The sequence below is a fragment of the Polypterus senegalus genome, chromosome 8, assembly GCF_016835505.1.
Source record: "Polypterus senegalus isolate Bchr_013 chromosome 8, ASM1683550v1, whole genome shotgun sequence".
NCBI classification, from domain to species: domain Eukaryota; kingdom Metazoa; phylum Chordata; class Cladistia; order Polypteriformes; family Polypteridae; genus Polypterus; species Polypterus senegalus.
In genome coordinates this window covers 124791164-124804892 of record NC_053161.1, presented here as the reverse complement: position 1 = coordinate 124804892, position 13729 = coordinate 124791164, and the positions used below count along the sequence as shown (strand labels likewise).

The window sequence follows — 13729 nt, the reverse complement described above, 5'->3', positions numbered from 1 at the left end:
GACAACAAAGTATCAGCTTGAGTCTCTGATATATCAGCCTGGATGGAGGCCCACCATTTAAAGCTCAACAAGGCAAATATGGAGCTTCTTGTTATCCCAGCCAGCCAGTCTGTTCAAATCCCCATCTCTGAATAGCTTAGTTCATAGTCCAAAATGCAGCAGATTGTCTTCTATACAACCATCCTTCTTTTCAAGTTCCTACATTATCTGCCTATAGCAACATACATAGACTGATGTTACTCGGTTATGATGACCTTCTTTGCAATTTGCTTTGGATAAAAACATCTGCTAAGTAAATAAATGTAAATTTAAGAATAGTGATGAGCCAGAAATTTGAGTGAAATTTGCCTCCCTTCGATTAAGAATTGCACTAATATACCATTAAGCTAGCAGTTAAAACTGTGCCAATGAGCCAGGAAAAGGCGTATTAAATATGCATAAACCTTTTTTCACTCCCTAAGTGTTTGTCTCATTTGAAAACTTGTAGCTGTGACAATGAGGGAACTACGCTTTCCATCAGGCAGCAGGAGTGCATTGTAGCTGATGGGAGGCTGACAGATCAGCTGGGTGGAAGTTACACTCTGTTGGATCAGTGTGCCACAAACAAAGTTCGAATTGAAAGACTGCAGGTAGTTTTTTTCTTTTTTTACTATTCGTATTCTGTACAACAGTTTTGTTGCCTTGGTGGATTATGGCTTTTGTCTAGAAATATGTCTTTTTGTCTCACTGTGGGTATGTCTTCAGCAAAACCATACCTCCATGTATTTTAATGTGGAACCTTTTCTGTGAAACCTGTGGATCCAAAAAAGGTGTACGGGACTGCTAAACCCCTAAAGAGCAATGTTTCTTTCTTCCTTCCACTCCTCAAAATGTTTTAATAAGTTCTAAAAAAAACTCCTAGTGAGTTTTGCAAAACTGTATACAAAAAGAAACTTGGCTCTTTTTTACTCCCTATTGTATTCTTTGATGTGACTCCCACCAGATAAAAATTGTTTTAGAAAATCAGATGAGATATTTTACATAACCAAGTGAAATTCGGTTGTCTGACAAGAACAGTGGAGGCATAGTGCTTGATGGTCTTGTGGGAAAATAGGAATGTTATTGTACTATGTACAAGAGATAATACATTTTAAATAAACTAATTATATTGTATTTTTTATCAAAGCAATGCCTTAATTTTTTAAAAAGCCAGGGCCATCATACACCTGTATTGCAAGTTTGCAGGGAAAGTCAGGGGTTTGGGCGAGCAAAATATGCAATATAGCCAAGCCACAATGTAAACAGCATAAAGTGCAATTTTTTTTTTATGCCAAGTCACTTTTGTTCAGAAGATGACAGAAAGAGAAAAACTGAGGACACCATATCTGACTGAGTAAATATAATTGGTAACTTTGGATACCAATACTACATTGTGATTTGTTGGAATTTTAAATCACCTTTGAATGAACCACATTTGAATCATGCAACGTATTCTACCCTGACACCACACTCCCAATGTAGATGCTTTAAATTGTCCATGCTTTAATGTAATGTAGGAGAATTCAGACACTCACTCACACGCACACACACACACGTACGCATGCACTCACATAAGCATTATATGTGTAAATCTCTACATGTAAAATTTTATTTCTGTTATCATGGAAAAAAGCACTGCACTTGTTTAAACAAAACTTTGCAGTTATTTCCAGTATAGTCTAATTCTTAATTTAATCTAATGAAATTTTAGATTTTCTACTTATCAATACAGTACAGTGTATATAGAAAAAAATAAAAACTATGACAACCTTTTTTGGACGTTTGTGTCTTTCAACCTCAATATTTCCAGAATACAACACAATATTGATGTGATTTTTACTTCAAAGAATTAGAAATAAATGTGTATAAAACAACAGAAATTTTAGGTGTTTATTCACCACAATAATTAATGACTATTTTTTAAGCCTGATGAAAAAGAATGAGATTATGTTGCACAGTAACTTTCTAACATTTGTTCTCATCAAAAACCTGTTCCCTTTTTCCTTAATTCTCATTTTATGATGAACAAAAAAGGCCATAGTCAATTTTTATCTAGGGCAAATAATAAGCAAGCAAACAATCCATTTGTGATGAGATCTGTGTTTGAGCTGGAGTAATAAAAGTCTTTTGAATTGATAGGAGTGAGAGTGGATGGACACTTCATGGGGACTTACCAGGAGCTCTGCTCAGGCAGGAGGAGAGTGTGTGTGCTGCTTGACCCACATTTGAATCTCAGTGACTGGGTTGTATGTTACAACTGTAGAGCATTCTTCACATTCTATAATATTTCAAAATTATTACTGAACTATTAAGACAAAGATCATTACTCTTCTACAAATTCTTCATTGGTACAAAATTATTTCTTACACTTAACTTCACAATAAAATTTTGCGAGGGCTTAAGCTCAGAAGCACTAAGATGCTAAATACAGTAGTACAAAAAGGTATGTTTCTGCCTCAATGAGGTTATCATAAGTGTCAGATCTAGTTTTTATTTATTTTAAGCATGTCATATACATTTTATCACTCTTCTTGGTGAAGCTAGGTAGAACAGCCAGTATACAGTGTATATACTGAACAAATACTGTACATGTGAACTGTGTATGTACTTTATGTAAATAGCACCTGCCCTTGTACCTCTTCAGGCCTCCCATGGAGAAGTAAAACAAATGGCTTAGCCTGCTAAGCTAAAGGAACAAACCTGAAGCTTGTAAGGCTTCTACTGTTATTCATTACAGGGGGTCATGTAGTGGCTACAATGTTTGTAACAGACATCAGCTGTACTTCTGTGAAACTATTTAAATAAATATAAGAAATATAAGAATATTTACTTTTATGTACTTCAGTTATTAAATTTAAAATACCTTAAAATTAAAATTGCATATCATAGAAAGTTGTTTTTTTAGAAAGATTTTTTTAATCAATTTTAATTATATTATATATATTATTTTAATTATATATATAAATTTTAATTATATTATATATATTATTATTATATATATTTAATTATAATATATATATTATTATATATATATATATACTGTATATATATTCCTCCATATGATGGTGCAGTCATTAGAGCTTCTGTATCACACAAGTACTCTTTACTGCAATAAACAAGTTTGAAAAAGAAAAAAAGAAAACAAAGGAGTGAATTCAATGTTATTTAAATTTCACATGTAAATTGATCTAATTAATATTTAAATAGAAATAATTAAATAAAATACCAATCAAATAAATAATATAATGCTGGCACTCAAACACCTAATAGCCGTTTTAACAAAAAGTTAACCCCAAAGTTACATGTTATTTTCCTTATTTAGTTTTATAATTAAATTAGAATTAGAAATAATTAAATTATTTAGTTTTAGCATAGATTCCATGTTTTGTGTCTAAATCTTTATCTTTGGGTGGAAAAAAAATAAGGTAGCTAATATGATTTTTCCAATTGGGATGCTGCACCTACATTAAATACAGCTGCTTAAATATTGTGTAAAATGAAGCTGTGAAATTATGTTTCATGGTTCTTATTTGACAGATGTGACTTTGTAACCTTAACAATTTTTTACTGTGACAGAGACCAATGATGCACTAAACAGACTTCAATTTCCTCTGCTGACAATCAAAAGAATGTTTTATTTGTAAATGTTGAAAGGCAGCACACCATCAAGCTTGTATTAGAATGTGCCCAAGAGGTTGTGTTTTGGATGGTAAAGTAAGCACTACCAAAATTTGTTTTCTTTTTTACTTATTAATGTATTAATTAATACTTTAATAGTTGTCAACAGACATGTCTTTAATAGTGTAAATTGCAAAAGATTTACTTACAGAAAAAATATCAACGAGATAGGATGTAGGTCCTGTAATCACCCGGGGGGGCTCCCAGCTGATATTAATTGAATTAAAGGATGAGGAGACCACAATCACATTCTCAGGTGGTTCATCAGGATCTAAAACAATTACATTTGAAGACAGTTAATTTTAACATGCTGACAAACTCAAACTTTAAATGTTTTATGATATTTCACACCACACATATATAAGTAAAATATTGTAATGTATTGTAATCAATAAGAAATGCATCTCAGTAGGCACTGTAAATAGCAGTCAAATTTGTTAAATGAGAGGAACTGACAATTAAAAATCGATTGAAATCAAATAGAAATAAACTACAGTGTATCATTTTGCCACTGACAATGTCATTACAAAAGTTATTTTCTCTAAAGTGAAGATCTAAAATCATTAACAATAAAGATGGACGTTGTGTGTCATATTGGTTTGAGCATTTAAGGATTGTGAGGCTATTGCTGTATTTTATTTCTAAAAATGAATGATATTAGAAATAATATAGTATATCTCTCCAACACTGTGGATCCTCCTAAGCCCCAGTACTCCATTATAAACAAATTAAATTCTTTCACCAGGATAGATTTACCTGATTTACATAGAATAATCTTTCAACTGAGACCCTCCACCTGTGTCCTTGATCCAATACCAACAAGTTTTTTTTAAATAAGTATTGGGCGTGCTAACTGATAGCATTCTTGACATATTAAACTCGTCGTTAGATACGGGGGTCTTTCCGGACTGTCTTAAGACTGCTGTAGTTGAACACCTACTCAAGAAAAATAATCTTGACCCGTCTGCTTTTGAAAATTTTAGAGCCAATTCTAACCTGCATTCTTCAGTAAAATTATAGAGAAGGAAGCTAAATGACCACCTCAATAAACATGCTATTCTTGATAAATTTCAGTCAGGTTTTAGAACAAATCACAGTACTGCACTCATTAGAGTAGTAAATGACTTTTGGGTAAATGCAGACAGAGGCCATTTATCTGTTCTCATCCTCTTAGATCTTAGTGCCGCACTTGACACCATTGATCACAACTTTCTTAGAAATCATCTTAGTCAATGGGTGGACCTCTCGGGCAGTGTCTTAAATTGGTTTGAATCCTACCTGGCAGGTAGAAAATTTTTTGTTAGTTGTGGTAATTACAACTCAAAGACACATGATATCCTATATGGTGTTCCATAAGGCTCTATCCTGGGTCCGCTGCTCTTTTCAATCTACATGCTTACGTTAGGTCAGATTATCTCAAGGCATAATGTGAGTTACCACAGCTATGCTGATGACACACAGTTTTATTTATCAATAGCACCTGATGACTCTGTTGTTTCACTAACACAATATCTTACTTGTGTTTCTAAATGGATGAATAGTAATTTTCTCAAGCTAAATAAAGTGAAAACAGAAATTTTAGTGATTGGCAATAATGGATATAATGAGGTTATTAGAAATAAACTTGATGCATTAGGATTAAAAGTTAAGACTGAGGTAAAGAACTTAGGGGTAACTGTTGACTGTAATCTGAATTTTAAATCGCATATTAATCAGATCATTAGGACAGCATTTTTTCACTTAAGAAACATATCAAAAGTTAGACCTCTTATATCACTGAAAGATGCTGAGAAATTAGTTCACGCTTTTGTTTTCAGTCAACTTGATTACTGCAACGAACTCCTCTCAGGACTACCCAAAGAAGACATAAATCATTTGCAACTAGTGCAGAATGCAGCTGCTAGAATCCTAACTAGGAAAAGAAAATCCAAGCACAATTCTCCAGTTTTGATGTCACTACACTGGTTACCTGTGTAATTCAAAATTGACTTTAAAATACTGCTTATTGTTACAAAGCCTTAAATAATCTCGCTCCACCTTATATATCGGAATGTCTGACACCTTATATTCCAAATCGTAACCTTAGATCCTTAAATGAGTGTCTGCTTATAATTCCAAGAACTAACCTTAAAAGAAGTGGTGAGGCAGCCTTCTGCTGTTATGCAACTAAAATCTGGAATAGCCTGCCAATAGGAATTCGCCAGGCTAACACAGTGGAGCACTTTAAAATACTGCTAAAAACTCATTACTTTAACATAGCCTTCTCATAACTTCATTTTAATTTAATCCTGATACTCTGTATATTCAATTTATTATCATAATAACAATTCATGGTGACTCTAAAATCCGTACTAACTCCTACTTCTCTCTTCTGTTTCTTTTCCCGGTTTTCTGTGACCTGCGCCACCACCACCTAATCAAAGCACCATGATGTTCCTACATTGATGTATTAAAAGCCAGAAGTCTACATGACCATCATCATCTAGTTCTTCCATGAGAACCCTAAATAAAAAGAGGACTGTTTCATTTATGTTAGGTAGAATGTCCAGAGGGGGCTTGGCAGTCTCATGGTCTAGAACCCCTGCAGATTTTATTTTTTTCTCTCCAGCCATCTAGAGTTTTTTTTTTTTCTTCTGTCCTCCCAGGCCATCTTCTATTATTCTATGTTAATTAGAGCTGTCTTATTTTAATTCTGACTTTGTCCTTTTTTCTCTTTCCTTCATCATGTAAAGCACTTTAGGGCTACTTTATTTGTATGAAAATGTGCTATATAAGTAAATGTTTATTGTTGTTGTTGTTGTACTTAGTATGGCAGCACAGTAGGGCAATGGTTTGTCAGCGGTCTGTGGCCAATGTATTCTGAATGTTCATCTTGTGTTTTTTCATGTACTCTGGTGACCTCCAAAATCCCAAAAGCATTTTTCTTAGGTTACATGATAGCTCTATTTTTACCCAATATGGGTAATTGTAGTACAGTGTGTGTGTACATAAGTTTGTCTCATGGTGGACTGGTAATCCACTCCATTGATTCTAAACATCCAAAACTGCTAGGTTAGTTTCTGGCTCCAAGTGAGCCTGTGTTGGGCAAGTAATATAAGCAAAAGTTTGGCTGTATGGATGTGCTGAGCATTTGTGGGAGCCACCTAACTTACTGCAGGTAAACCCATTCTGCCCTGGATTGAGTTTGGTACTTTTGCTTATTAATGGAGCTTTGCTAATTAATTCTTATACTTGCTAGGATATTTGCACAATACTGATAGTGTAATCTCATAAGTAAATTATATACTATGGCCCAAACATAACCTTGCTGCAAATTAGGTTCTGGAACATTTTTACTCTGTTATACTCTTTTATATTCTGCAATGTCTTTTACACCTATGGTAAATGGTATTATTGCATACTTCAAGTCCCAGTGTAAAAAAAACAGTATATCCAAGACATTTTTACTTCTTTCATATATTTTATGTTAGTTTATGAAAAAAAAATCTTGCTTGTTGATCTAATTCAGTAGGTAGTCAAGCAGTCAGAAGCTATGACATTATATAATAACAAGCTTGCTGTCACATTCTTGTGTGGATCTATTAATAAAAAAACTAAGTACAATGGTGCTTGGAATGAGCTAGCTGATCTTCTGTTATAAACCAATCACCTTGAAGCAAAATTACCAAATTATAATATTTTATTTTTCCTTTTTGCTTCATATTAACTCCCCACAAAGCTATTATTTTAGAGAATGTATTCACTAGAATTACTAAAGCACTGATAAAGTATGTTGCGATTCTTATTATGACAATTGTTGATATTGTGAGATATGAACCATGAAAAGTCTAAAGATACCCTCTTTGGTTCAGTTAATGGTCTAGATCAGTGGTGGCGAACCTATGGCACGCGTGCCAAAGGGGGCACTCAGAGCCCTCTCAGTGGGCACGCGCGCCGTCGCCCGAGCACAGAGTTCGTTACTATAAAGCCAGAGGAATGCGCGGCCGGGCTGCTCCCCTCACCGCTCCCCCTCTTCACGCGCCGGAGGACGTTTCTCACATCACCCGCCCCTGCCCAGCAGCCCAATGGGAGCGCTTCCTTCCTCTCCTGTCTGGGGTAAGGCGGGCGGCACACATGCTGCTTGAGGGTGCGGCACGGACTGCAGCCTTTTGAGCCTGTGATTCTCGTGGTGGGGTTGGAGGGGATGTGGTATAGCGGGTCCACAGCTCAAAACTGAAAAGGCCAGTTTTAACAGATAAACTCGCGGCTTAAAGGGGGTTATGGTAGAGTGGCCGGAGCGGTTTCCGGGAGCTTTGTGATGTGGGCAGTCCTCGCTTAAGCGCACAGGTGAGGAGTCGTCCGCATCTGTAATTATTGCCGGGAGTTGCTAATCGCCACACCTGATCCACGACCCCGTAATATATAATGGAAGCTTTGGGAGCGGAGCTTAATAGGGAAGACCTGCGTGAAACACTTGAGAGGATCGAAGGGATGACAAAGGACAGCACAGTTAGTTATGAAAATGAAATCCTTAAAGTGTGGATTTCTCTGCCAAATAATCTTAAGTCAATGAAGGCACTTGAGATTGCTTTCCTTACTTTGTTTGGAACATCTTATGCTTGTGCGCAGCTGTTTTCAGCTTTGAATTAAATCAAATCTGACACCAGAAACAGACTAACAGATGACCTGAGTGCTGCATGTGTTGCTCTCAAACTTACAAAGTATGAGCCAAGGTTAGACAAATTATCAGCATGCATACAACAGCAAAAAGCACATTAATTGTTCAAAAGCATACCGAATGCAAACTTTTACCTTTCAACAAAAAGTTGTTTGTATCATTGAAAGCTCCATTATTATGTTTTTCTTTTAAGACAAAATATGTTAATGTATGAGTGGCTTTTCTAAATTAAAAGCTCAGTAGATAGACAGACAGAGCATCAGTATTGGCAGTTCCGTCCAATTTATCATCCAGCTGCACTCCCAGGTATTTATAGGTCTGTACCCTCTGCACACACTCACCTCTGATGATCACGGGGCCCATGAGGGGCCTGGGCCTCCTAAAATCCACCACCAGATCCTTGGTTATGCTGCTGTTCAGTTTTAGGTGGTATTCAGGTTAAATTGCCATGTTGGCACTTTGCGATAAATAAGTGGGTTTCGGATTGCAGTTTGGGCACTTGGTTTCTAAATGGTTCGCCATCACTGGTCTAGATCATTCCAAAATGAATTTTTTAACACTAAACAACAGTGCTATAGCAAGGGATTAACTACTAGTTAATAGCAAATGATATTTAAATGCTAGCTGATAATTGTTAATTTGACTTTGTTCTCCAGAAGTTAAAAAATGTTTTTTTATATAGATTAACTATTTGACAGTTGGAGAATCTATATAAATTATCTAGGTTAAGAGTACAGGTATACAGATTATTTTAATCTCATTATTTGCATTTACACATTTAGACTCCAGACAATTAAAATATGTACATTTTTGTACAAAACATTTGTTTTAAAGCACTTTACACTCTGCTTTGATTCCCAGCTGGGGTATATTTCCTTTGGAGATTGTGTGATCTTCTAGTGTTTACTTAGTTTTCCACAGGGAACTAGGTTTTTTTGAAACCCCAAATACATTAAGTGACACTCACGTGAGATATTAATTTTGTTTGTTTTGAGCAAATGTGGGTGTGAGCACTGGCAGTGTTCCATTTCCACCACCCTACTACTTCCCATCATTAAGCCCATCAGCCTATCCATTTTGGAAAAAATGAATTCAGAAAATGGGTAGATGGATCTGAGAAAGTTGGGAAAGTGTAAGTCAATGTAAGCCCATTACAGTCCTGTAGACAAACACATTTTTTTCCTTTAGCACTGATTTATAATTCATACCTACCTAAAAAAGCATTTCCACTGTCTTTGCATGTAAGCATTTCTTAACATTTTAGTTCAATCTGTTAGGTAATTTACATAAATGGAAATGAGACACAAAAAGATCACCGGTTCCTTCCTTTTTAATACAGTAAAATAATTACATTTAAAAGAAAAACTCTTTAAAATGGAGATTAATCTAATCTATGAACTCTGCTTGGCCCAATAGCAACTGCCAATGGCAGATTTAGAGTTTTTTGCAAATCATGTCTACTCAGTACTAGGGTGAGGTACACTATACCCCTTGGCCTTATAAATCACAGCAATTTACCCTGCAAAAAACTCCTGTCCTCATTCTTTCATTCTCACATAATCCAATCACTTCCTCTCTACAGCAGTTTTCTTAGCCTTCCATAATAATGCATTTTCTGTAACTAATAACCATCATTTCCCAATTATCATGCTTCCATCCTTCCTTAGGAATGCAGGTCTTTGGGAGGTCAGGGTCATTTTTCCTGCTCCCTATACCCGGAAGTTTAGCCCATGGCTAAAAAGAACTGGCTGGGTTGGGGTAAATCTGGATAACGCATCTTTTTAACAGACAGTTCAGAGCAATAGTTCTAACAGGCTAACCTATTAACATGGAGTTGAACGCCTGCCAGATTCTTTGTAAATAACCACCTCGTCGAAAGATGAGTACATGGGTGTCAAGTCCTTTAGGATCGACTGCATCTCAGAGCTTTCATCAGCCTTTCACCCATTCAATTACACGTGTCGAACAGTACATTTAGTCTAAATGAGGTTTAAAATGTTTGAACTTTTTTATATTATAGGCAATATTTTTTCACAAATATATTTTAATTATATTTACACGTCTTTTACATATACATATATATATATATATATATATATATATATATATATATATATATATATATATATATATATATTATATACAGACACAGATATATATATAAATAAATATGTATATATGTGTGTCTGTGTGTATATATCCATACATATTTGCAGCTGGAGATCCACAAAGGGAGAAAATTAATCACGTATCATAAAGTAGTTTTTATTCCTGAGCTTTCAACCCCTACAAGGGCTCTTCATCAGAGGGTAATGCTTAGACTTACAAGAATCAAAGGCAATATATAGCAATAAATTACGTGGAGGGGGTGGGGAGGGGTAGCTAAGTCCGTGTGGTCGGGGGGAATATTGGATGTAAAGTCTTGTTTATTATGAATAAGTTCTTCTTAAGTTTGCATATGCTGGATTTATGTCCAAGTGTCTGTTGGTGGTGTTCTCATGTGATACCCAGGATTCAGCTATCTGGCACTTTTAGTATTGGCTTTAAATTTTACTTGTACACTGTCCCAATTAAATGTATGCAGTTCGTGCTCAGCGGAATACATTGGACAAACTTCAAAAAGAATTGCAACACGTATACAGGAACACAGCAACGCTGTCAGAAGAAAGGACTCACTATCATTGATCTGTACGCATACTAAATCAACAGGACATACATTTAATTGGCAAACCGTATTATAGACCTTCTCTTCCATATCCATACATACAGTGCATCCGGAAAGTATTCACAGTGCATCACTTTGTCCACATTTTGTTATGTTACAGCCTTATTCCAAAATGGATTAAATTCATTTTTTTCCTCAGAATTCTACACACAACACCCCATAATGACAATGTGAAAAACGTTTACTTGAGGTTTTTGCAAATTTATTAAAAATAAAAAAATTGAGAAAGCGCATGTACATAAGTATTTACAGCCTTTGCCATGAAGCTAAAAATTGAGCTCAGGTGCATCCTGTTTCCCCTGATCATCCTTGAGATGTTTCTGCAGCTTAATTGGAGTCCACCTGTGGTAAATTCAGTTGATTGGACATGATTTGGAAAGGCACACACCTGTCTATATAGTGTCCCACAGTTGACAGTTCATGTCAGAGCACAAACCAAGCATAAAGTCAAAGGAATTCTCTGTAGACCTCTGAGACAGGATTGTCTCGAGGCACAAATCAGGGGAAGGTTACAGAAAAATTTCTGCTGCTTTGAAGGTCCCAATGAGCACAGTAGCCTCCATCATCCGTAAGTGGAATAAGTTTGAAACCACCAGGACTCTTCCTAGAGCAGGCCAGCCATCCAAACTGAGCGATCGGGGGAGAAGGGCCTTAGTCAGAGAGGTGACCAAGAACCCGATGTTAACTCTATCAGAGCTCCAGTGGTCCTCTGTGGAAAGAGGAGAGCCTTCCAGAAGGACAACCATCCCTGCAGCAATCCACCAATCAGGCCTGTATGGTAGGGTGGCCAGACGGAAGCCACTCCTTAGTAAAAGGCACATGGCAGCCCGTCTGGAGTTTGCCAAAAGGCACCTGAAGGACTCTCAGACCATGAGAAACAAAATTCTCTGTTCTGATGAGACAAATATTGGTCTTTGGTGTGAATGCCAGGCGTCACGTTTGGAGGAAACCAGGCACCGCTCATCACCAGGCCAATACCATCCCTACAGTGAAGCACGGTGGTGGCAGCATCATGTTGTGGGGATGTTTTTCAGTGGCAGGAACTGGGAGACTAGTCAGGATAAAGGGAAAGATGACTGCAGCAATTTACAGAGACATCCTGGATGAAAACCTGCTCCAGAGCGCTCTTGACCTCAGACTGGGGCGACGGTTCATCTTTCAGCAGGACAACGACCCTAAGCACACAGCCAAGATATCAAAGAAGTGACTTCAGGACAACTCTGTGAATGTCCTTGAGTGGCCCAGTCAGAGCCCAGACTTGAATCCGATTGAACATCTCTGGAGAGATCTTAAAATGGCTGTGTACCGACGCTTCCCATCCAACCTGATGGAGCTTGTGAGGTGCTGCAAAGAGGAATGGGCGAAACTGGCCAAGGATAGGTGTCCCAAGCTTGTGGTATCATATTCAAAAAGACCTGAGGCTGTAATTGCTTCCAAAGGTGCATCGACAAAGTATTGAGCAAAGGCTGTGAATACTTATGTACATGTGCTTTCTCAGTTTTCTTATTTTTAATAAATTTGCAAAAAACTCAAGTAAACTTTTTTCACATTGTCATTATGGAGTGTTATGTGTAGAATTCTGAGGAAAAAAATTAATTTAATCAATTTTGGAATAAGGCTGTAACATGACAATATGTGGAAAAAGTGATGTGCTGTAAATACCATCTGGATGCACTGTATCTATAAAATTCAGCTTTCAATGTCAGCAAAAATACAAATTTTCTTTTTCATGAATAATAATTCATAGCAGAGAGCAATGAGCAAATGATTACATTATTCAAAATATTTTAAACCATAATATAAAGCAAATAAATACTCCAAAATTAAACACATGGAAATAATGAACAATCCAAATTATTTGTACATCTATTTTAACTTAACTGCAGAAAGAAGTTTTTTATATCAATTTACCTCCTATTTCCGTTTTTGTGTAGACCCATTCAGATGAATTTCCATAACCAGCACTTGTTGTTGCAGCGACTGTAAATCTATAGTCTCTAAATTTCATTAAAGAGTAAATAGTAGCTTCCAGTTCATTACCATCTCCGTATACAAACTGGTTTATTTCTTTTTCAAGACATTCTTTTCTTATCCAGTCATTGCAAAGCAAAGAAAGCATCTGCCCAACAATCTGATAGTTCAGCAAATTGCCTGGTACTTGTTCTGGTCTGGTCCATCCTAAAGTCACATTTGTTGGATGAATTGCCTTTACTTTTATATTCAGAGGTGCGCTTGGGACTAGACAAAAAAAAAAAATAAAATAAAAATAAGCAAATGGACTAAAATGACTTTAGTAAAAAAAAAAACAATACTCATACAAACATACTGTAGAACTGTTGAGGCAAGCAGTGTGAACTAGTGACTAAGGCAATGGATTCTAAACATTGCATGAAAACCTGAAAGGCAATATATCTGGATAAGATATTGGTGTAATTTACCTATTACCTATTTAAATAAGCTCAATAGAATACATTGATATCTCTCATTTGTACATCTTCTTAAATAACCAACAACCTTTTTATACAGTGCCTTTTCTGTAGTGAACATCATCCCAATGTATTTTAAGAGTGCAATATTACAAATGTATAGTAAAGTTCTTTATTTGTAAACTAAACATTTTAAAGGTCTATGTGCCCTTATTAATAATTCAG

General features: G+C 36.0%; 1 protein-coding gene across 1 annotated transcript in view; it reads right to left on the bottom strand.

The window, feature by feature from the left end:
* ptprq (protein tyrosine phosphatase receptor type Q) overlaps positions 1 to 13729 on the bottom strand; it is a 205438-nt gene that overhangs the window by 74865 nt on the left and 116844 nt on the right. The window contains exons 29-30 of the mRNA XM_039762178.1: positions 12990 to 13316; positions 3846 to 3967 (exon numbers count right to left, since the gene is read on the bottom strand). Coding sequence (XP_039618112.1) covers positions 3846 to 3967; positions 12990 to 13316 — 449 coding nt within the window. The remainder of the gene's footprint in view (positions 1 to 3845; positions 3968 to 12989; positions 13317 to 13729) is intronic.